The sequence below is a fragment of the Myotis yumanensis genome, unplaced genomic scaffold, assembly GCF_028538775.1.
Source record: "Myotis yumanensis isolate MYYU_CA2020_CCGP unplaced genomic scaffold, mMyoYum1.0.hap1 SCAF_1, whole genome shotgun sequence".
Taxonomy (NCBI): Eukaryota; Metazoa; Chordata; class Mammalia; order Chiroptera; family Vespertilionidae; genus Myotis; species Myotis yumanensis.
Genome location: NW_027223752.1, coordinates 63,683,847 through 63,709,461, shown reverse-complemented (window position 1 = coordinate 63,709,461; position 25,615 = coordinate 63,683,847). Strand labels below are relative to the sequence as shown.

General features: G+C 37.8%; 1 protein-coding gene across 4 annotated transcripts in view; it reads right to left on the bottom strand.

The window, feature by feature from the left end:
* Positions 1–1,970: 1,970 nt before the first annotated feature.
* Positions 1,971–25,615, bottom strand: part of TRPM7 (transient receptor potential cation channel subfamily M member 7) — a 123,227-nt gene continuing 99,582 nt past the window's right edge. For all 4 annotated transcript variants that reach the window (XM_070422982.1, XM_070422992.1, XM_070423002.1 and 1 more), the window contains 13 exons: positions 25,173–25,232; positions 23,658–23,754; positions 22,336–22,406; positions 20,482–20,516; positions 18,237–18,262; positions 15,179–15,229; positions 15,032–15,097; positions 14,227–14,510; positions 14,027–14,109; positions 13,659–13,864; positions 11,828–11,879; positions 11,617–11,723; positions 1,971–3,493 (listed from right to left, as the gene is read on the bottom strand). In XM_070422982.1, coding sequence (XP_070279083.1) covers positions 3,363–3,493; positions 11,617–11,723; positions 11,828–11,879; positions 13,659–13,864; positions 14,027–14,109; positions 14,227–14,510; positions 15,032–15,097; positions 15,179–15,229; positions 18,237–18,262; positions 20,482–20,516; positions 22,336–22,406; positions 23,658–23,754; positions 25,173–25,232 — 1,269 coding nt within the window. In that variant the 3' untranslated portion in view covers positions 1,971–3,362. The remainder of the gene's footprint in view (positions 3,494–11,616; positions 11,724–11,827; positions 11,880–13,658; positions 13,865–14,026; positions 14,110–14,226; positions 14,511–15,031; positions 15,098–15,178; positions 15,230–18,236; positions 18,263–20,481; positions 20,517–22,335; positions 22,407–23,657; positions 23,755–25,172; positions 25,233–25,615) is intronic.

Sequence of the window (25,615 nt, the reverse complement as noted above, 5' to 3'; positions counted from 1 at the left end):
GGCATAGCCTATTGCTCCTAGGCTACAAGCCTGTACAGCAAGTCACCGCACAAAACAGCATGAGATTAAATCAAGCACGAGAGAACATGATGCAATCAAGTGATGCGGTAAACACAAGATGTCTGAGGCTGCTGCCAGTCAGTGTAGCATGGCACAGTTTTATAGCAAACTTTTTTTTTTAAGCAGAAAGAGTATACTCTAAAATAATGATAAAGGTGTAGTATGATAAATGCATAAAGCAGCAAGATAGCTGTTTATCATCATCATCAAATATTATGTATTGTACATCACTGTATGTGCTACACTTTTATACGACTAGCAGTACAGGTTTGTCATACCAGCATCACCACAAACATGTGAGTAATGCATTTTGCTATTAAAATGGTGATAGGAATTTTCTACTCCATTTTCATCTATGGGACCACCCTGGTATATGCAGTAGGTCATCAACTGCAATATTGTTATGCTGCACATGACTGCAAAGGAGAGAGCTAAATGCTGGCTGGGGCAGGGCATGAAAAAAAATACCTGCTTGATTGGTGCTATTTACTGTGAGCCAGAGGTGAAATCATGACCCCCAGGAAGGTACTCTGCTTTGAGAAATTCCTGAAGTGCCTAAAAGGAAAACCAATTCCTCACAGGATCAGAACCTGAGCTTGGGATTTTTCCTAAGAAAAAGCTCACAGATCATCTAATATTGGAAATATTCTGTGGCACCTTTACAACACATTTTTATTGAGCACCTATTTTCTATGCTACAAACTCCAGCAAGGCACTAAATGAAATACTAAAGTAAATAAGACAGCTCTTAGTTTGAGACAGACATCGGTGGTCAAGAGGTTTCACCCCAATAGATCATTACTGAGCACTTAACCAAGTGCTAGTTGTGACTGGTCTGGGATCTGGTTCCTCTGAACAGTTATCCTATATAATAAAGAGGTAATATGCAAATCGACTGTCACACCCTCACACAAAGATGGCCACTCCCATGTGGTCCCAAGATGGCCGGCAAGGGAGGGCAGTTGGAGGCAACCAGGTTGGCAGGGGAGGGCAGTTGGGGACGATCAGGCTGGTAGAGGAGCAGTTAGGCATCGATCAGGCTGGCAGGCAGAAGCGGTTAGGGGCAATCAGGCAGGCAGGCAGGCGAGCAGTTGGGAGCCAGCAGTCCTGGATTGTGAGAGGGATGTCCCCTGAGGGGTCCCAGATTGGAGAGGGTGCAGGCTGGGCTGAGGGACACCCCTCCCCCAGTGCACGAATTTCATGCACCGGGCCTCTAGTCTATAATAATAAAAGCACAATATGCTAATTGGACTGGACAGCTGAATGACCTTCCACACGACCTTCGGGCCTCTAGTGGTAAATAAGGAAGATCACAAAAATCCCCGTCCACAGATGCATCTTTTTCTGAAAATAAAGACTTCTCTCTCTTAGAAGTGATGAAAACCTACTTATTGGGTACTCTTGCCTTGATTGTCGACTTAAACACACAGACTATATCATTGTGATCTACCTTCCTCAAGAAAGTTTGATATTATGGAAAAACGTTCTAAAAGTAACTTTTTTTTAATGGTATGCTTTATCACAAACCATGTGCTCTGCAAGCTGTGTGATGCTAAAGTAGTGAACTATCCTAAGGGTCCTTTCCTCTGCAAAGTGTAAAATCTATTGTGGTAAGACATCAGACAGTACTCTTGAAAGCAACACAGTGCAACAGAAAGGTGGAAAGGAGGTATCTCATAAAAATAATCAACATAAAGTTAATCAACAGATAACCTATATCCCCGTTTTCTGACAAAACATGAACAGATGAAAAACAACACAGTAGGAAACCAAGATCACTTTAAACACTGTATAGGACAGGGGATCAAAAAGCATAGGTATGCAAACGATTCATTTAAAAAACTGATACTCTGAAAAAAAATTAACACTGAAAATACTTTTTCAGAATGATTAAACTCACTAAACATCTGTAAACAAGAATAAATTTATTTAATTTCTTTTAAAGATTTAATGATATACAAAATGTATATAGTTTAATATCTTTAATACATTTTTCTCCCCCCCATCAATATTAAACACTTATTTTAAACAGTTTCTCTCTCTTCTTGCCTCGTCTGTATCTATGAGATACACTACTGAATACAAGTAAGATTTACACTGCTCTCTCCCAATAAAAATAAAAATTAGTACCTAGGAAAACAAAACAAAATGAAAAAAAATATCAAAGCATAAAACTTTAGTCAGATGAAAAGCTTTTCTTATTGTTGAGTATTCAACAATATGTGGGCAGTTAAATTACATTTTATTAGCATAAAGTTGCATTGCAATCTCCCGACATGATAATCTAACTCAATCTTAAATAAGTACCACAAAAAATTCATGTTTGGATATTTCTACACAATTTTAAATATATGTAAGAGTTCATGTTTACATTCTGATTTGATATACTGGTCAACATAATCTTTGGAGAAATATGTAACTTCCAGGTTGCCACTAGAACTATAAATAGGAAAAAAGTACTCTAACTTTTCTCACAAGGTAACTTCTCTTGAACAATGAGTTAAGTTTCTCCTTTGATATATTTAGGTTATACAAGTCTGCGTGGCTTTCTTCTACTTACAATAACTTCATAAAACAATGCTTAAAAAACCCCACTTACACGTCTGCACAATTTCGGCTCTATTTTACAAAAAATTGGCTCTATCTTTAATTATGGAACCTAACCCTGGTTCATAAAGTCTCTCTTAGAAAATGCTTGGGTTTTCTTTTCTTTTTATTTTTTAACTCAGGCTTCTTACACATCCTTGTGGATCTAGAATTATAACAAGTCATCACCTTTCCCATGGCCAAAAAGCATCTAGCTGCGAACTAGTGATCCATCACTGAACACCCTAAAACACACTGAGGAAGATGTCTGAGTGCCATTTAACCCGAAGGCTGGGTGATTGCTTCATTGCACTAGCTGAATGGCAGTAAAGCAGCAGCAAGTAACATCTGCACTGACACCTAACTTTGGTTAAGGTATTGCACCACATGAGAGAGAGAGATCACCCTCATCAGAACAAAGTCAAATAAAGTCCTCTGCTAAAAAGAGACTTTTAAGAAGTTACAAATACTAATTTTCTTTTACCTTTAAATTTTAACAGCTGCTAGCTAGCTGTATCCTATAGGGAGTTCCTGACTGACTAGTTTAATTGCTGAAAAAACAGAATACAAAAACAAAAAAGATTTGACCTTTTAACTGTTCCAGAACTAGTATATTCAATTTGCACACACTTTTCTGTATTACCAAACTACTTCATCCTGAATGAAAAGTGACACAGTAACATTGCTGTGAGGTGTAGGCAAAACCAATGATTCAGTTATAACATCAGACGAATAGAATGAGTTGATTCTGATTCTTTGGTGGAATTTCCAGGCTGAAGAGTTGAATCTGAAGGCTCATCCTGAGGAAATATAATTTTATCAGGTGTATAGTCATTCCTCTTCAGGTCTATATTCACCACCCCAACAAAAAAAAAAAAAAAGAAAAAAGTCAGTATTTCTTAGAAATGGAAAAGTAAGAACATTTCTATATCAACTTTCATCTAAATATGCCAGACTTATTTTCTACCAGGTTGTTATAAATTCAAAAGTTACAAAACATATAAACATAAAAATGAAATCATTCATTCATCAAATAATTATTATGCTGTGACCAAGAGTCAATAACTCGTCTGAGTATGGAAACATAACAATGAACAAAGCAGAGCAGGTCCCTGTTCCCATGGAGTTTATTTTCTAGTGGGTAAAAAAAACAAACAAAAAAAAAACAAATAGAAAAATGACAGAATTATAAGTAGTAACAAGTGCTTAAAGAAAACAGTGTGATGAGGGCCAGATTAGAGATGGCATAAGGCGATTTCTTAGGGTGGGGCAGAAAAGCCATAGGAGGCAACATCTGAGTAAAGGCCTAAATACTGAGAAGTGACTATCAAAGCTTCAGGAGGAGTGTTCTAGGCAGAGGGAGGCTAACTGCAGACGGTAAGGAAAGGAACTTGGTGTGTTCAAAGAATGGCAAGAAAACAGCATGGCTTGCATGTAGTGAATGAGGGGAAAACCACTGCAAAATGAGGTCAAGCAGCAGTTAATGGACAAGGGTTATAAAACTACTAGAGGCCCGATGCACGAAATTCTTGCAAGGGGCTCAGCCCTCGCAGCCACAGTGGCTTGCCTCGGCCCTCGAAGCCCCAGCTTCGTCCAGAAGGTCATTCGGCTGTCTGGTCTAATTAGCATATTAAACTTTTATTATTATAGATAGTCTGTGGACCAAATGTGGCTGGCTATTTTTGGTAAATAGTTTTATTTACCAAATAATAAAGCCAGGATAATTTGTTTGGAGTGTCTATGGCTATTTCTGCACTACAATGGTAGAGCTAGGTAGCTGTGACCTGGGCCATATGGCTCACAAAGCCTAAAATATTTGCTACCTTGCCTTTTACAGAAAAGTTTCCTGACCCCAGACTTATGGGATGCAAGCTATGGTAGGAAGTACAGATTACAATGAAGATCCACTGGAAGGTATTAAGCAGTGTTTAGGGAGAAACATAATCAGATTTGTTTTAAATGACTATTCTGTCCCGTGAAGTCTTGTTAGAGGCAATTGGCAAGAATCCAGGAAACAAATGGTGGCAACTGAAGATGAAGTCAATAATTTCAATGGCGAGTTCAGAATTACAGTAGACAGACTATGTCAGATTGTCTAAGAAAGGTGAGAGAAAAAAGAAATTGGCTAGCTTTTAGGTTCTGAGCAACTGGGTAACCATTAATTAAATGGAGAAGCAGAGTTTTGTGAGCAAGGGTGGGAAATAAAAGTTGAAAGTTCTAGAATGAACATGTTACTTATAAAGATGCTTTAGGGTATCCAAGTAGAAATGTAGGAAACAATATAAAATAGGAGCTCAAGAAAGAAGTTAAGGCTTCAGTTAAATGTGGTCTATCAGTATGTAGACTGCATTTATAGCTATGGGATAGAATAAAATCACTTAGGGAGTTATACACATACTAGAGGCCCAGTGCACAACTATTGTGCACTGGGGTGGGGGGATGGGGGGGCGTCCATCAGCTCACAGTCTGGGAGCCCTCAAGAGATGACTGATGGCTTAGGCCCGCACCCTGTGGGGAGTGGGCCTAAGCCGCAGTTGGACATCCTTAGCGCTGCCTCAGAGGCAGGCCATTGTGCTTGCCAGTCATCAGTCTAGTTTGTGGCTGAGCAGCGCTCCCCCTGTGGGAGCGCACTGACCACCAGGGGACAGCTCCTGTGTTGAGTGTCTGCCCCCTGGTGGTCAGTGCATGTCATAGTGACCCATCGTTCTGCCGGCAGTTCTGCTGTTCCGCTGCTCAGTCGATTTGCATATTACCCTTTTATTATATAGGATAATACAATAGTTGCAGAAGTGGAAAACTGAATGTAATAATAATCAAATTTATAATTTAAACTAATCACAGTCATGCATATACCTTTACACTTTTATCTCCATACTGGAGGCTCGGTGCACAAAATTCATGCACAGCGGGTGGGGGTGGGAGGGGTGGTCCCCTCAGCCCAGCCTGCACCTTCTCCAATCCAGGACCCCTCGGGGGATGTCCAACTGCCTTTAGGATCGGGCCTAAACCGGCAGTCAAACATCCCTCTCACAATCCAGGACCACTGGTTCCTAACTGCTCACCTGCCTCCCTGCCTGCCTGCCTGATTGCCCCTAACTGCCCCCCTGCTGGCCAGATCACCCCCAACTGCCTCCCCTGCCGGCCTAGTTGCCACCAGCTATCCCCGCTCCGCCAGCCTGGTCGCCCCTAACTGCCCCCCTGCAGGCACCAGCTGGTCGCCCCTTACTGCCCAACCCCTGCCGGCCTGGTCACCCCCAATTGTTCCCCCACCAGCCTGGTCGCCCCCAATTCCCCCCCCCCCCCCCCCCGCAGTCCTGGTCGCCCCACGCAGCCTGCTGTTCAGTCATTTGGTCGTCCCTCACTAACCCCCTGCCAGCCTAGTCGCCCCATACAGCCTGTTCGGTTATCCGTTCAGTTGTGATGGTCGCTTAGGCTTTTATTATTTATAGACAAAATAGAACTGACCTTTAGAATATGAGCTGTTCCTTTTAATTTGAGTAACAGCTTTATTTAATTATCCAAGTATATATTTGCTAGTGCATGAATAATTTTTTATAAATTTTGCAATCAAACCTATGCCAGTATGGACTTAGAGAATGCAAACATATGTGTAGCTGTACTGTACACAAAATACAATTATAATTCAAGCCCTGATAATGCTGTTAACTAATCATGTAACCAGGGGAAAACCAGAGTCTCAAGTTCTGGGGGACAGTATCAAAAGTTCTAATATTCTTATTATGGGAGCCTGAAAAAAAATGAATAGACTGACGAAGAACAAATATTTGCAGAACTAACAGCTAAAAACTCCCCCAATTTAATAAGGATCATAAATATGCAAATTCAAGAAGCTAAATAAACCTAAAGCAGAATAAGCTCATAGGAAGCTAAAACTAGATGAATCAGAATCAAACTGCTGATAACCAGACAAAAAAATAATCTTGAAAGGAACTGTAAGAACAATTCAAATGACTGTGAAGTTTTCACCAGATGTAATAGAGGCCAGAAGGCAGCAGAATATTTTTTAAGTGCTTAAAAAGAAAGCAATGTCAACCTAAAATTCTAGATCCAGTGAAAATATCCTACAGGAATGAAGGCAAAAATACACACATTCTTAGATAAAGAAAATGAAAGCGATCAGTAAAAAACTAAATGTAAAGATAAAATATAGAATACTAAAACAGAGAGGCAGACCCCTCCCCCCAAAAACACAAATCAGATATCAATCAGAAAAAAAAAATCCACACAAAACAGGTCTAAAACTAATCACACCAACAATTACATTAAATATAAAGGTTCTAAAACATCAATGAAAAGATGGAAATTATCAGATTTCAAAAGACAAATTAAACATAGGACCCAACTATATGCTATTTACAAGAAACTCACTTTAAATATAATCAATATGTCTAGGTAAAAAACGGGGGGAAAAGACATCTGATGAAACCACCAATCAAGATAGCTAGAGCCCTGGCCAGTACGTTCAGTGGTTAGAGCGTTGGCCCATGCACTGACAGGTTGAGCATTCGATTCCCAGTCAGGGGCACATGCCTCGGTTGCAGGTTCAATCCCAGGCTCCAGTTGGGGGTGTGTGCGGGAGGCAACCAATAGATGTATCTCTCTCACACCTCTCTCTCTACTTCTCTTCTTCCCTCCTTCCTCCTCCCTTCAACTCTCTCTAAAATATGATTAGGGAAAATATCCTCGGGTAAGGATTAACAAAGAAAAAAAAAGAGTTAGAATATTATGTTAATATCAGACACAGTAAGCTTAAGAACAAAAAAATTACCATGACATTACATAATGCTAAAAACAATCAATTCACTAAGACTAAGAACTGTAAATGTGTATGCACCTAAGAACAAAGCTTCAAAACATATGAAGGAAAAACTAATAGAAGTGAATGGCAAAACAGATTAATCCAAATTTATACTTAGAAATGAGGTCTCTAAGTAATCAGAACAACTGGTCAGAAAATCAACAAGAATATAAAAACCTAACACTATCAAAAAACTTTCCTTAATAAACATTAAATTTTTTAAAAATTTATTGATATGTGTGTGTGAGAGAAAGAGAGATTTGTTGTTCCACTTATTTATGCATTCATTGGTTGATTCTTATATGTGTCATGACCAGATATCTCTGGCATATGGGGATGATGCTCTAAACAACTAAGCTACCTGACCAGGGCTCCTTAATTAGCATGTATAGATACACCACCCAACAACAGAATATTCTCTTCAAGTGGATATGCAATGTTCACCAGAGAGGCTATATATGGTAAAGGTTTTTTTTAAAAATTGAAATCATTTTAAGTATGTTCTCTTATAATGAAATTAAACAAGAAATCAACAACAGAAAGATAACCAGAAATTTACAAATATTTGAGAACTAAAAAACACAAAAAACACAAAAAACCCCACTTTTAAGTAATCCATAGGTCAAAGAAGTCTCAGGAGAAATAAAAAGCATTTTAAAGAAAATAAAACATACCAAAATTTATGGGATGTAGCTAACACAATGCTTAGAGGGATATCTGTAGCACTAATTGCTCTGTTAGAAAGGAAGGTCTCGCCCAGCTGCTCAGTGGTTGAACATCAACCTACAAACCAGGAGGTCGCTGGTTCGATTCCCAGTCACGGCACACGCCTGAGTTTCAGGCTCAATCCGCAGTTGGGGGTGTGAAGGAGACAGCTGATCAATGATTCTCTCTCATCATTGATGTTCCAATCTCTCTCTCCCTCTCCCTTCTTCTCTGAAATCAATAAAAATATATTTAAAAAAAAGAGAGATCTCAAACCAATGATCCAAGCCAATTCCAATCTAAATCAATAATAAACCTTAACAAACTAGAGAAAAACAAAGTAAACACAGAGAAAACAGAAAGATGGAAATAATAAAGAGAATAAATCAATGAAAGAAAACAGAAAATAGAGTAAAACAACGAAAACAAAAGCTGGTGCTTTGAAATATCAATAAAATTGACACACCTTAGGCCGACTGACCAAGAAACCAAAAGCATTACCATAATGACAGGTAATTCACCACAGACATCCTATATAATAAAAGCCTAATATGCTAAGTGTCTGGTCCGTTCAACCAATCAAAGAGTAATACACTAGCGATATGCTAAGGCCGCTCAATCACTAGCTATGACATGCACTGACCACCAGGGGGCAGACAGTCAACTGGTCGACCAGTTGCTATGATGCTATGATGTGCACTGACCACCAGGGGTAAGACGCTCTGACCGGTAGGTTAGCTTGCTGCTGGGGTCTGGCTGATTGGGATGAGCGAGATGAACCAAACACCCTGGAGCCCTCCTATGGTCCCTCCCAGGCCCCGATCATGCACTGATGGGGTCTCTCGGCCTAGCCTGAGCCCTCTCACAATCCAGGACCCCTCGGAGGATGTCGGAGAGCCAGTTTCAGCCCGATCCCACAGGCCAGGCCGAGGGACCCCACTGGTGCACGAATTCGTGCACCGGGCCTCTAGTTAAAAAAATAAAATAATATAAACAACTCTATGGCCATAAATCTGCCAACTTAAATTAAATTAAATGAACCAATTCCTTGAAAGATACAAACTACTAAAATTCACTCAAAAAGAAACTGATCGCCCCAACAGTCATACATTTATAAAAAAAAAAAAAAAATTAGTTGAAAACCATCTGACAAAGAAAACTTCAGACTTAGATTATTTCACTAGACAATTCTACCAAACATTTAAAGTAAGGATGATATCAATTCCATACAATCTGTCCCCCAAAGAGAAGAGGTGTGACACTTCCTATTTATTTTTAAGGTTAGTATTATCTTGATACCAAAACAAGACAAAGACAGTACAAGAAAAAAAAAGCCATAGATCAATATTCTTTATGAACACAGAAATAAAAATTTTCAAGAAAGTATTAGCAAACTGAATCCAGAAATACATAAAAAAGATAATTTATCATGATAAAGTGGAGTGTGCCCTGATAATGCAAGACTGGTTCAACATTTCAAAAATCAATCCATGTAATATTAACCAATTAAAGAAGAAAAACCAAATGGTCACATAAATAGATGCAGAAAAAACATCTGACAAAATTTAATATCCATTCAGGATAAGCATTTTCAAGAAACAAGTACAGTAGGTCCTTGGGTTATGTCGGAGATCCGTTCCTACGGCGCAATGTAACGCAATTTTCACCGTAAGACGGAACCCACCTACATAAGCACCTATGTCACTCACATGGAGCACATACACAGCAGTAATGAAGTGAAACAGTAAAAAAAAATTTGTAAGAAAGATAACGATTCCTGACCTTTACTGTGGTAAATAAATAATAAAAAACATAAAGCACAGATGTACATACGTCAAAATGACAGAACTTTATTTTTTTAAATAAATAAATGGGAGATGGCGATGTAACCACGAAACGACGTAGGTCGAGTCCGATGTAACCCAAGGACTGTCTGTAGTAGTAGAATATGTCCTCAACCCAATAAAGCGCATCTACAAAATCCTTACAGGTAACATCATCTTAATGGTAAAAGACTGAATGCTTTCCCCTTAGATTATGAAGAAAAGCAAGGTGTCTACTCACATTATTCCTATTTAAATAAAGTAAAAGGCATACTGGTTGGAAAGGAAGTAATAAAACTGTATCTACTGCCCAGCTGGTATGACTTGGCAGTTGAGTATCAACCCATGAACCAGAGTTCACTGGTTCGATTCCGGGCCAGGGCACATGCCCTAGTTGGGGGCTCAATCCCCAGTAGGGGGCGTGCCAAAGGCAGCCAATCCATCCTTGTTTCTATCTCACTATCCCTCTCCCTTCCCCTCGCTCTTAAAAAATAGATAATAAAATAAAAACATATATTTTTTAAAAATACAACGCCCCCCCCCCCCAAAAAACTATTCAGTCTCTATACAGGAAATTCTAAAAAGTTTACAAACAAACAAAAACCTCCTAAAAATTTAGAACTAAGCGAGTTTAGCAAGGTTACAGGATTGCAGGATATAAGGTCAGTATACAAAAAAAAAAAGCCTCTACAATATAGGTATTTTCTGCCCTAGCTGGTTTGGCTCAGTGGATAGAGCGTCGACATGTGTACTAAAAAGTCCCAGGTTTGATTCCGGTCAAGGGCACATGCCCAGGTTGTGTGCTCGATCCCCAATAGAGGGTGTGCAGGAGGCAGCTGATCAATGATTCCTCTCATCATTAATGTTTCTGTTTCTTTCTCCCTCTCCCTTCCTCTCTGAAATCAACAAAAAAGGTATTATAATATAGGTATTTTTTTTGAACCATGCAGTCTGGCTCCTAAGTCCAAGCTTTCAACAACTACATTATTACTTATAATGAGAGGGACTTTTAAAAATGCAGCATAAGGGTGAATCCCAGGAATCCGTAGTTTTTAAAAAATTCCACAAGAAATTCTGATGCACACCAAAAGGTTAGAACTACTGGTTTATACTATAACTTACAATTCAATAATAGCTTGTAATTCTTCAAATACAAAGATTAGGTCCTATTCCTGCTACATGGAATACTCTTTTCCCAGCTCTTTGACAGGCTAATTTGAAAGTCTATTCCTCCTTCAGTTTTAGACAAAACTGTCAGTTCCCTTGGTAGCATTCCCTGACATCTAGGTTTGTATTAGGTAATCTGCTTACCTGTTGCATTTTTTTCTGCCTGTAACTCTGTTAATCTTGTTAGTTTTCAAGATCTGACTAAACTCCAATGAGGGCAGGGACCATGCTTGTCTAGTTCCCTATTGTATTATCAACATCTAGCACAATTCCTGGCATCTAGCACACACATAATAAGTATATATTAAATGAATAAACTTGGTGTTTTTATAAAGAAAGAAAGCATCGATTAATGTATAGCCAACAACATATATTTGTGCCTCTGGCCTTATAAAGTATTGCAATAACAAATTTTACTAACAATTTATACATTACACTGATTAAGAAAATGTTTACCTGGAAGTTTAAGCTTTCTACAGCAAGAATTACAGTGATGTTTGGCTCTAAAGTTTTTTATTGCATCTTCTCCTAGATTTGCTGGGCCAAAAACCATATCACCGGATCTATGGCATTGGTAGTTTAAATAAAAAAAGGTTAGTTTATACAAGTAGAAATGTAGAACTTGAAAATATGAAATTGTCTTAATAAACTTATTAAAATTTATTACCTCTTTTCTTCCGCTTTTATCACAGATGGGTCAGTCAAATTTTCACCCACGCCTTTATATGTATATGTAAAAAAGTTAATTTATATAAATGTTGACATTTGCATAATAAAAATAGTCATGAGAGATTTTATAGCAGCATCATTTACATAATGTTAAATTATTCAAAAGAGTGTAGTTTTTCTCTCTTGATATTTCATAACTTGTCTTATGACTTCAACACTGCACCCAGAACACAACTCCTGCAATTGTGACTCAGAGTTAAGTGTCAGAGTCGGTAGGTGTGCTCCTGATGACACCAGCTTCTGATGCAACAGGGCCAAGGTTGCAAACAACTATCTGCTTATACAAAAGGTCTACACGATCTGCCATTGTTGCACTTCATTTAGCAAAGAAAAACTAGGATCATAGAGGCATAATCTATAGGCCGTTTAAAAAAACTGTAAACCTACTTTTGCCCCACCCTGTACAGCTATATCTTCCTAAAAAAAATTCAGATAACATAAAGAATAAGATTGTGACCCAGCCAGGGTGGCTCAGTGGTTGAGCACTGGTCAACCAGGAGATTACAGTTGGATTCTCAGTCAGGGCACATGCCTGGGTTGCGGGTAGGATCCCCAGTAGGGGGCATGTAGGAGGCAGCTGATCAATGACTCTCATCATTGATGTTTCTATCTCTCTTTCCCTTTCCTTTCCTCTCTGAAATCAATACATAAAAAATAGCTATGCCGAAACCAGTTTGGCTCAGTGGATAGAGCGTCGGCCTGCGGACTGAAAGGTCCCAGGTTCGATTCCGGTCAAGGGCATGTACCTTGGTTGCGGGCACATCCCCAGTGGGAGATGTGCAGGAGGCAGCTGATCAATATTTCTCTCTCATCGATGTTTCTAACTCTCCATCTCTCTCCCTTCCTCTCTGTAAAAAATCAATAAAATATATTTAAAAAAAAATAGCTATAATGTAAAACTATCATCCAGGCAGAGCTGGAAACTTGTTCAGTTTTACTTTCCTTTGACCCTGCCATGAAGCTGCACTTGACATTACATTGAGCAAACCTGCCCTCTCCAAGCCACGTTTTTTTGTTGGTTGGTTGGTTTGTTTTTTAACATGCTGCTTCACTGATCAAGTGCTGGAATATATCCCCTGCCATTTGAATCTGGGCTGGATCTAAGAGTTCCTGCTTTCTCTCTGGAAGAAACCAGCTACCATGAAAGAAGCCTAGCTACCTGAAACCCTGATGCTAAGAGAAAGCAAAATGAGCTATCACTTGCTGGAGAGCTGACATATTCAGCTGTCACTGAACAGAGACCTCAGACATTTGCCTCCAGTCAGGCTGGGCAAGCTAGTATCCAGTCATTCAAACCCTCCAAGGGAACAGCAGAGATAAGCAATCCCCACTATGCCCCATCCAAATTCCCCAACCAAAGAACTACAAGCAAATAAAATGATTGTTTTCAGCCACTAAAATTTAGGTAGTTTAGTTCACAGTAAGAGATAAAACATAACATCAGGAACAATAGAGATACTTGTGTTTTAAAGAAACAGTCTTCATACTTTTAAAAGAATAAGGCTACACATGTAAGAGCAGAATAGGGTATTTTTGCTTATCAAAATAGCTGTATTACCTAAATAACAATTAAGATAGGCATATACCACGATTCAGGGCTCTGATGGCTATATGCTATGGCTGTTATTGACTTGCTTTTAAAACAGATTCTACTGACCTAAGATTTTATCTACCTATAAATTTGCAGATTTCTGTACATTATTCATAACACATGAATAGCTGAGAACCTACGGCACAATTTCACTTCAGTAATATTTCAATCGATTTACCTTGTAAATCAAGTACCAGCAACTCCCCTCTTGTATATTCATAAGTCCAGTGGCTAAAGGCTAACATGATCTCTTCCAGTGTATTAGTTGGAATAATCTCATCACCATTATTATTATTGTATTTTCTAAATTCTCCAGTCATGCATTCTTCCACAGCAAACCACTGTCCTGCTGAATGGCAATACAGCAGGAAAACTTCAAGGAACCTTATGAAAAATAGTTACAGATATTACTAGCAGTTTTGTTAAAAAAGTTCTAATTGATCTTTAAAATAAACAAATAATTACATATTCAACATCAATAATAAGGTGAAAAGAGAATGCTATCCACATAACATTTATACATCCCAGAAAAATTTAAAGACTTACCTCGGAGAATATGGTATGGATTTGGGCTTCATTTGGTTGAAGGCAAATGTGAGCTTTTGTGCTGCTCTCTGTTGCTGAATTTCCTACAGAACAGAAAAAACAAACCCTTGTTCAACATTACCACTAAGATTTTATTTGGTTTATTATACTTCAGAAGTGAAAACATAATGTTCCACCGTTATGCATTCAACAGCACTTACTCTGAGACAGAGATGTAGAACCGTATCCTCTTTGTAAATACTTGACCATGTGTTAACCACCTCAGGAAGAAAGGATTTGATAATATAAAGATGCCCTGATTTGAGGATATCATGTTCTGACCAGGTACATTGTACTTTGACAGCTCTCCGTAAACCTCCTCCCATCTCTTCTTTACTTAAAAACTCTATTTTGGCACAGAGGCCTAACTGTGACCAAGAAGACATGCTGTTATTCAATATGCTGGGCGAACTCTCTTCCAAGCGATACACTGTGACGGGCTCACCTGCAACATGAATGAATACATTCTGAGGTCAAATTATGACACTTTAAAAATGACAATGTAGAATAAAAACGGAAAGGTATCTGGTTAAGATAAAGTAAGGAATAAAAGAATGAGCTAAGTTGCAGTTTTATAAAGGGCAACAAACTTTTAGAAAGCGACCAGACTAGTATACACTTCTCAATTAAACTGTTAGACAAGAGGTTAGAAGTCTCTGTTCCACAAACCCCGTGATGTCAATTCATCTATGCTTTCATTACTAGACAATGAATTAAGAATTTATCTGAATTAGAGTACACCACTGCTTCTGGATATACAAAAAACAGAAATTCAATACTTTTGATACTTCCTTCTTCTATAAACATACCTGACTCTTGTAGTAGTCACGCTAATTAAATTTATATGAAATCAACACTTCTTAATGTGATTCGTCTATTAACACCCATGTTCTATGTTGTAACTAAAAATCATATAGTAATAGAGGACAAATTTTCCCCCTTTATTTCTTTACTTTTTGGATTTACCTCTTGGAGGCACAGGTGTAAATGGAATGCTCTGGGATAATCTCATCAAGTTATTTCTTTCCACAGCTGTATAAAAATGAGAGAGAAAAAAAATGAAATCCCTAAAAGCGAAAAATATTATTAAATGTTGTTTTTAATGTTACTGACCTGAGTAATAGTAATTTGTATCCATAACTGCCTTAAATGGAGAAGCAAGACCTACAATATCAAACAAATGAGACCCTTTTAAAGGTACTAATGCAGCATAAATTTTTGCTCAGACAGATATTCTCATACAATCATCCTAAGTTTCCTTTATGTAAACTCTCTCTTCACAAAAACATAAAAAACAACGAAACATGTCCATCATGTGCCATATTACCCCATTGCACTATGTCAGATTAGTGGTAAGTGTGCATTCAGACACCGGGAAGAGAAAAGCACATGCTTCACACTCTGCTGTCCTAAGTGCATGCTTCTATACCCCAAGCTCAAAAAGAGAAATATCTTTTAGTTTTGGACCTTTGGGGGCTGGGGCCTGTGGCCATGTAACTATTTTAGTGTGATGACCATGAAAAGATGAATTTCTGTATTGTGAAACATATGAAAAAAACCCCTCCATCTCTAAATTTAGTTGAGGACTTTACTTGTAGTGAGAAAGATGGAAAATAAGTGGAATATGCTGTGTGTTAAGCTTCTAGAATATAAATGAAAAAATATCCTATTGTCTTGCAGAAGGAGGTTAGTCAAAAGTTTTAATGCTGTGTGATAAGCATATAGTATCTATACTAGGGGCCCAGTGCACAAATTCATGTACCTTCAAAGGAACTGTGGGCCGTGAGGCTGCAGTGGGCACAGGGGCGGGTCTTGGCCCATCCTCTACGCCCTCACCAGCCCCTCCCACCGCGCCCCCCCCCCCCCTCCCCGTCCCCTGTCTGCCAGCAGCCCCGTTTGCAGCTGTTGATGGCGCAGAGCTATTGTGGCCGGCACCAGCAGCAGGTGCAAGCAGGACCAGTGCCGGCAGCAGGTGCTAGCAGCGGCTGCTTCCCTGATCGCCCCTTGGGGGCAGGGGGGGTGGAGAAGCCCTCAGGGGCAATCAGGGCCAGCAGCAGCTGCTCATATCCATTAACGATGCAGAGCGATCGGGACCAGCGCCAGGTCACCGGCAGTGGGTGTGAGCAGTGGTTCCGGCGCCGGCTGCAAGCAGGGCCAGCACTGGCAGCAGGTGCAAGCACCGGGCGGGACTGCGGCATGCGGGAGCAAAGAATTTTCAGTAACCACCAGAGGCTCACCCCAATGACAGCGACTGGCACCCCGCCTTGGTCTGGCACCCCTGCTCACCTGCTCCACCATCCCACTGCTGCCAACACCCGCCATGCTCTGCGCTGTGCCGCCTGCTACGGACACCCACCATGTTCCACGCGCACCTCCTGGTGGTCAGTGCACGTCATAGCAACCGGTTGTTCAGTTTTCCACTGTTCGGTCTATCTGCATATTAGCTTTTTATTATATAGGACATGTAAAAGCCCAGCAACCGGAACGGCAGAACGACCAGGACAACCGGTGGCTATGATGTGCACTGCGGCAGCCAAGCACTGAGGCAGCCAACTGGCCTGATCTGGGCCCCAAGGCTCCTAACACCCCGATCAGGAGTGGGGCCGGCTTGCCAACCATCTTGCGCGCCGCCCCCCCCGCCCAACCGGCCTGGCCCAATGGGCCCCCATCAGGGTGGGTTGGCCCGACTCCACCCATGCACGAATTCGTGCACCGGGCCTCTAGTATATACGTAACTACATACACACAAAATAGGACTATAGAGGAGAGGGTACCAAACACCTCCTAGTTTAAGAATTTGAGGGCTGATATAAGAATCATCTATAACGTTTTTTCAACATACACCTACCCAGAGCTCACTCCAAATTATTCTAATTCTGTATGTATGTATCATCATACAAATGACTCCCTACATATAGTATTGGTTACATATAGTATTCGGATATGTAACCAAGACTGCAAATTAATGAGCAAGACGATAGGCATAGCTATAGGAGGTAAAGCTACAAAAGCAAGGAAAAAATTGTTAAGAGCCAAGTATACTGTACTAAGAAAGGACACTGGGCTTTGTACAATGACAGTGAGGAAAATGTAAAGCAGAGGAGTGACAAGCTCAGATCTTTCAGAAGAATCATTTTGGTGACAGAACAGAAGATAGACCAGAAGGGAGGACAAACTGGCACAACCACTTTGGAAACCTATTTGGCAGTAACTGCTAAATGTGAACATACTCATACCCTACTACCAGCAATTCTATACCTAGGTATATTTCTCAAACAATATAGGCAAGAATGCTCCTAACAACACTATTCATAATAGCCACATACTGGAAGCTACTGAAATGCCCATCAAACAATAGTATGGATAAGTAAATTCAGTATTTTCACACAAGGAAATTGTGTATAGTAGTGAGAATGCATAAATACCACTACACACAGCAATACTGATGAATTTCATAAAACATATGTTAGGAGGAAGCTAGACACAAGAGTACATATTGTATGATTCAATTTATATACTACACACACATACACACACACTCTCACACTCATACAAACCCATCTATTATGTTATTGGGGACAGAGGTTCTAACAAAAGGACACAAGAAGCTGGAATGTTGGCAATATTCTGTTTCGGGATCTGGGGGCTGATTACATGGATATGCTCTCAGTGAGAATTCACTGACATGGAGGCTTACCTGCACTCTTCTGTATACATATTATACACTTCAATAAAAGGTTTACTGGTAAAAGTGATGAAGTTCTAAACTGAAAGGAGGATGTATAGTGGAAGATAAATTCTAGACACATTTAGGAGGTAACTACAACAGGACTTTGTGCGTGCAAGGTCAAGGGATCAAGAATAACTCCCACTCAGGTTTTAACTACCTAACTGAAACAGCATCATTCACTAACACGGAATAAAAGGGAAAGAGCAGGCTGAGCTGCAGGGAAGCAGGGGTGGGTGGCAGTAGAGAGGTCATCACTCACACGGTGACTTCATGTGTTTGTGAAACATCTATATTGAAGAAAAACTAGCTGAGGGAAGAACTTTGTATTGCATTGGCTTTTTAAAACACAAAATCTAAAATTTTAGGATAATGTAGTACTTGCTATAATAAATCATATATGATCCTCACTTCTTTCATAATAAATCTACCACATGGACTCACCATTTAATGTTCCTTCTTCAGATGGTCTAAAGAAATACCAAAAAATATATTGTAAGTTATGTCATAACTTTAGTTTTAGCTACCCATAATTTTTTACTTCATGAAATTATGATTTAATACGTTACTAAGGAATTCTGAGGTTGAGATTCACTTTTTAAAATTTTAATATGTTTTTATTGATTTTTTAGAGAGAGGAAGGGAAAAGGATAGAGAGATAGAAACATTGATGAGAGAGAAACATCATCTATCGGGCTGCCTCCTGCATGCTCCCTATTGAGGATCAAGCCCAAAACCTGGGCATGTGCTCCAACTAGGAATCGAACCTATGACCTCTTAGTTCTTGGGTTGATGCTCAACCATTGAGCCACACTGGCTGGGCCAGATTCACCTTTGTTTAAATATTTGCCCTTTCCCTTAAGCCAATGCTAAATGCATACATGAATATGTAGATATCCATATGTATATACTTTATCAACAACCTGGACCTCCAATTTATGCCTATATAAATGTTATTAGTAATCTGGTGTCAAACTCATAGTTCAATACTAATGATGCAATATTCCATGACATCTCTATTTGTGGAGACTCAATATAACAATGCCTTAAAATGACTGTAGGATTTTAAAAATAGTTCAATAGAATTGATGGGTAAAGAACTGAGAGGAAAGTAAATAGATGTCATTTTGCAAAACTCAATGTTGAACAAAATTTTTTCAATACTGAATGTATTATTCATATCAACGTATGGAGGTACTAAGTGTGAAGGTTCTATTAATTCCATGATTTCAGTGCAAATTAGAGAAACAGGTGTAAAGGAGAGTGAAATGGAAAAAGAAAAATGGGTTAGAGGCTTAGCTGTCCCATTATACAGCTCTGTGCCTTGCTAAGGACTGAAAGAACTAGACTAGAAAGGACCTCCGGAATAGAGGACCTTTGCAGTCTCTTTCTAGTTGTTACATTCTATCTGATCCTGATGTTTCCTGTTGATTTGTAATAACATAAACATTCTTTGTCTGCTGCCGATAAGCCACACTCTTCTCAGCACCCAAAGAATGCTGACCAGCTCCACCTTTCTGGGTACTTCTAAGGGTCAAGATCTTTAAGACAATGTTCTCTTGTTAGCTAAATTAAAGCAATTTTGTCCTAGCCAGTGTGGCTCAGTTGGTTGGAGCATCGTCCCATTTATTAAATGGCTTTGGTTCAACTCCTAGTCAGGGCACACATGGAAGGCAAACTATCAATGTTCTTTTTCACATCGATGTTTCTCTCCCCACCCCCCCTCCTAAAGTCAATAAGCATACACTCAGGTGAGAATTAAAAATAAAAAATAAATCAACTTTACCTATTCTGTATTTTACTTTCTATGGTTTTGGCTATAAAAGATAGTATTCACTGAGGAGGTCTGATATAGACAGGTTTTCCAAATGCCATTCAGGGCCAAGGTACCCAAAGAATTTCAACAACTGCATATCCGTGAGGCACCTGGTTTATTTCCTTCTGAATATATTTACATCTATTTCTGATGCACAAAAGGAAATGGGGAAAACATTGTGGAATAACCTCCATCAAATTGGCTTCCCTTCTCAAGTAGTCCATATCAGAGTGTAACCCTACCATACTTCTAGTATCAAAAGGATGTCAAAGGCTTTTTTAAAATGTTCTTTGGAATCCTAACATACTAATTCCCAAGCTGGAAACACAGAGATTCTCTTTTATTCTTTATCTTTTATCTATACTAAAAATGTTTACTTTCTGGGGATGATTACAGTCAGATTGCTGTTTGTTTCCAGCTTTCTAGTGGGCCCCCCTGCAGGGAGGCTCTCTGTGTATTACTGCTCTAATTACCAAAGTGCTTTCCAAAACCGGTGTAAGGTTTGTTGCTTAGAATGAAGGGCAAAGTAATTATGCAAATGCAAAACTAAAGTGTAAAACTAGGTCTTTGAACAAATTTATTCAAGATAAAAGTTGAAAACAAAACTAAATAATAAAATCATAATTGTATATTTATAAGGATGATTTTAGTTGTAATTATAATCTGACTATAATTATAGTATAACTAGATACAATTATAAATTTAAATTAATACATTAACTCATAATACACGAGGTTCCCCAATCTCTTCTATGTTAAGACAGGAGATGCTAAAATAATCATTACCTGTTGATAAAGCAGTGTTACAGGGATGATGCAAAGAGAGAAAAAAAAAGACTATGATACTTGACAGGCTAATAAAAGGCTTACTTACATTTCTCTGTCTGATGGTCTATCTTGTAACCAATCCTTTAGTCAAAAACAAACACAAAAAAAAGTTAAAGAAAAATATCTCTAGATTAATCAGAAATACTTAGCACTGGTTTGTTTCCTATAGTATGTTTTAAGAATGAAGGGCTAAAAATAATAAATAATGCCATTCCACAAGGTGGAATAAAAAATTTCATGAGTGTTACATCCTATAACATATAGCCTAGTTTTTGGTAGCTATTTTATTTTCTTTAAATATGCATCTGTTTCTATGACTTCAAAGGTAAGATGTGCCCCTTGTCAAAAGAAAAACACATCAAAGTGTTAAGAGAAAAATTAGCCTGACTTGTGTGGCTCAGTGGTTGAGCGTCAACCTATGAACCAGGAGGTCACCTTCAACTCCCAATCAGAGCACATGTCCAGGTTGCAGGGCTAGATCCCCCCTGGGGACGTGCAGGAGGCAGCCAATCAATGATTCTCCCTCTTCCTTCCTCTCTCTGAAATCAATAGTTTTTTTTTTTTTTAAAAAAAGAAAAGTTAAAATACTGCAAATTGTTAACAAAGAAATCACTAGTAACATTTAGGCACTTTTCATTGAAGTCTTTTTCTGTGTGTATGTGCGCATGTGGTTTTCATTCTGTAGTTTTATAATGATATTTATAGCTGTGGATTTATTTTTACTTCCCCAGTTTGGGCTACACTTCCTGAATTCAAATCCTCATATATTTCAACATTTTGCAAAATTCTAAGCCATTTATAATCTATTCAAATTCTGTCTATTCTTTCAAGGCCAATTTAGAGGTATTTTCCATATTTCTTTATTTATTATATTTTCCATCTAAGTATAATTTTACATTACATGCTGGTCCAATTGAGCAATTCTCTGTTCTGCTGTGCCTAATCTATTATTTTCACCTCCAATGAGTTATTTATTTCTAGATTTTTTTCAAATTTGCCAATCTTTTCGAGTAGTATTTTTTCTTTTTTTCATATCTGTAATACTTTCTTTTATGGCTTTAATTACTTTACTCATACTTTACAATCTGTAACCAATAATTCTGCTATCTTCAGTTGTTAGAGTTCTAATACTATCTGTTTAAGTTGACTCCCAAGAGCTTTGTTGTTCCACTTATTTATTGCATTCATTGGTTGCTTCTTGTATGTGCTCTGACTGGAGGTCTACCCTGCAACCTTGGCATATCAGGACAATGCTCTAATCAACTGAGTTACCGGCCAGGGCTGACTCCCATGAACTTTTGTAATTTGGCACTGTGAGGTCATTTGCAATGGAACTGGATTTGGGGCAATACTGTGCAGCTTTAAGTTCAAGATGGATCCTTCCAGAAAAAGTAATTGTGACTGTGAAACTCTGTTTATGAACCCCATTTCCCCATTCAAGTAACTTTTTCAAATAACATGAATTTTAATAATATAATCTATCTCTGTACAGCAGAAAGTCAATAATGTTCTTGACAATCCAGGATCATAATTAAGAGCACTGATTTCTATACTTAACTACAAAGAAACAATTTTTCTGCTTTCTATCAGAGTCTGCTTTTAAGGAGGGTTTATAAAAGCAAATTATTACCTCAATTGGCTGGGAATTACTTCATATCATAAGTTTCAGTTCAAACAGAGGTTCCTACCTTTTTTTTTTTTGAATAATTTTTTTTTAAAGAATTCCTGGCTATTCACTACAGGAAGAAACTCTTTTCTAAAACTACCATAGAGATACCAGTTTTCTCAGTTAAAAATTCTTTTGAAAGCCAGATATCATCTAAAATAATCACCATCTTTTAGCTCTTCTCTAACAAATGTGCATTTAAAAAGATGCATTGTTTAATTGAAATGTACAAACCGGTAGTAAAGCTGCTTTGGAGTCTACTTCGTGAGTTTCTTCTGTAGATGGCCTTCTACTGCTACTTTTCACTTAAAGAAAATTGGAAAACTAAAGTTATACAACTCAATTTTTTTTAATAAAAAACCAACCAAACACAAAGTGTTTCTAGGCATAGTATAACATTCATAAGATAATTGATCCTTCGCTAAGCACTGCTGAGCATCAGAATTACATGAGGCTCATGGGTTTCTTGGCAGGACATAAAAATTACTCAATTTATTTTTGTGAAAAGGCAACAGGAAACAAGAGTATGAAGAAAAAAATCTTGCTCTTCTTCCTCCTCTTTTCCCACATTTCTTGTGTATCCTTTCAGGGATATTTTGAGTGTTTGGGTCTATGTATATGCACCCCCCCCCTTTCATTTTTTTACATAAATGGTAGCATAATATACATTACATATCTAAGGAATTTTGTTTGCTGAATTTTAAAGCTTAACCTTGGAGATCTGTGTATATCAGTACACAGAGTTCTCTCTAATCTTAATGCTATATAGAACTTCATACTATGAATACATAATAATTTATTTAATCAAACACCTACAGATGAACATTTGATCTGATTTCAATATCTTGTCTATAACAAACAATGTTGTAATTAGTAATCTTGTAAATGTATCACTTCATTGTAATGGCAAAAACAGAACACTTCATCTTTCCTCCTGATTTAAGATGCCACATTTGTCATACCTATTTTGTTGATTCTAAATAAAATAGAAATAAACCTATTTTTTTTAAAAGTCAGGATGTTAAGTTATAAATTAACTTAGAATTTACCACTTAATGATACAATAAATGAAAACCTCTGAATAAATGGTGGACAGAAATCTTCTAACAAAATTTATATTCTAAGGGCAAAAAGACCAGACTGAAATATATTAGAAGACTACGGGTAAAACTTTTGCAAGATGATGAAACTGACAGAATACCTTGAAGAAATTTAGTCAAATAGCAGAAAATCTCATGTTCATCTAATCATAATTATGATTTCTATAATTGATATAATTTTTTATAAATTACTGTACAGAAAAATTTCTCTCTCATCGATGTTTCTATATTTCTACCCCTCTCCTTCCCTCTCTCTAAAATCAATAAAAACATTTAAGAAAGTATTAGAATGTTAGGGTTATGTGTTTTATTCAAGGTTACAGCAACACTTATGGACCAGAATCTTCACTTCTTGACTCATGAAACATTCATTACTCATATGTGTAACATACATAAAATACACTTAAAGCTTAAATGTGTATGCTTGGTAATATAATTCAGAGTCAAAACACTCACCTTGTTCTGAATGAAGAGGAATAGAAGTTTGGTGACACTCAGTAAATCCAGCATGAGAACTCAGGTGTTTCAAAGTGTTTTCAGAAGGAATATCATTCTGAATATTGTACATACACACAATTTAAAAACAATTAAAATAAATTTCAAATCATTGTCTAAGTAGATCTATTTAGTTTAATGTGCTTTATTATTCTACCTGGACACCGAAGGGTGTATTACAAATTACAATTATTTTCTTCAATGTTAATATAAGAAAACTGCATCAAAATACCCCATCTGCTATTGTTGCTCCTATTTTATACTAACACTGACAGTGATAATAGTGATTTGGAGGGTAAAGGAGGAAAAGGGCAATTTCTTTTGGGGTATTTTGGTAGCATTCTTATTAGTTGCTATTAGCTATTTATATAACAAAGATCTATCTGACCATTACTTGTCAAATTTCTATTTTTTTTCTAAATTACTTTGACTTATCTATGCTTTACATTTTTAAGTACTTAAATCTCTTTACATCCTTCCCTTAATATTTTCTATTCTTTATATGCTTAGAAAACTGCCCTGGTTTTACTAACTTAGTATTTCTATTTTCTAAAGTTTTATATAATTTTTTATGAAATTAAGTTTTTCATAATTTGAATTTTTACATTTAAATTTGGAATTCATCTGAGCTTATGAAGTGATATGAGAAGATAGACGGACTTTTACACATTTCTACACAATTGTCCAATTTGTATTCATTGACAATACATTCCATCTCATCAGTTTCTAACCCAATCCTCCTTATTAAATTCTTATTTGTAGAAGGATTATTTTGGAATCAAAAAAATGTTTCTCTAAATATTCATGTTTCAACTGTTTTACCTGCATATTTTGGTATTCAATAGCTAATTCTTCTTTACCGATTTATTTTTCCAGAGAAAGTAATGACTTGCATTAAAGTAATATGGTGAAGATCTGATACCTTCACATTGTTTCTCTTTTCATCTATAAACAGTTCACGCTATGATGAAACTTTAAAAGTACTTTCTTCGATATATACGCTATGCTGCAATGACATATTAGTTTTATAGAACCATCAATGATAGAAACTCTAATGTGGGATTGATGAGTGTGTTTCAAGGTATTTGTAAAAATCTATACCTTAACAGAAAAATTTTTGTGTATGTTCATTTTTCTGTGAAGAGGGTCTATAGTTTTCAAATGGGTATATAACCCACAAATGTTTAAGAACACAGTAGCTATATTTTGAATTATACTTTGCTCCTGCTGCCCTCGTCGCCCTATGCAGCCTGCTGTTCAGTCGTTTGGTCATCTCTCACTAACCCCCCTGCCGGCCTGGTCACCCCACGGAGGCTGCTGTTCAATCATCCGCCCGGTTGTTTCGGTCGTGACAGGCCCTGGCTTTTTACATATTAGGATGTTAAGTCCACTGAACTTATACCTCCTTCTTCCATCTTAAGGCATAGGTATATTTTTAATTGACTTTGACTCCCACATATACTAAAGAGAATTTACCTGATATTTAGGCAGCTCCGAATACTCCAGAATTATATTTCTTCTATCATTCTGCTGGTCCTATTTGAGATAAGAAATATAAACTTACAGGCCAATATGAAAACAAAAAGAACCCCATGTAATTATTCCATCTCATTTTGCATATAATCGCCAATTAAATCTCAAGTTAACAAAATCTAGTTAACAGACATTAAACTAATTTATTTATTTTGGAGAAACCAAGATGGCGGCATAGGTAAAGACCGGAAATTGCTGCCTCACACAACCACTTCAAAAATATAACTAAAAGACAAAACAGACATCATCCAGAACCACAGGAAGGCTGGCTGAGTGGAAATTCTACAACTAGAAGGAAAGAGAAAAGCACACTGAGACTCAGAGGAGGTGCGGAAGTAAAGTGCAGAGGTTCAGAGGTGCACGTGGAAAGGGCTGGCAACTGAGGA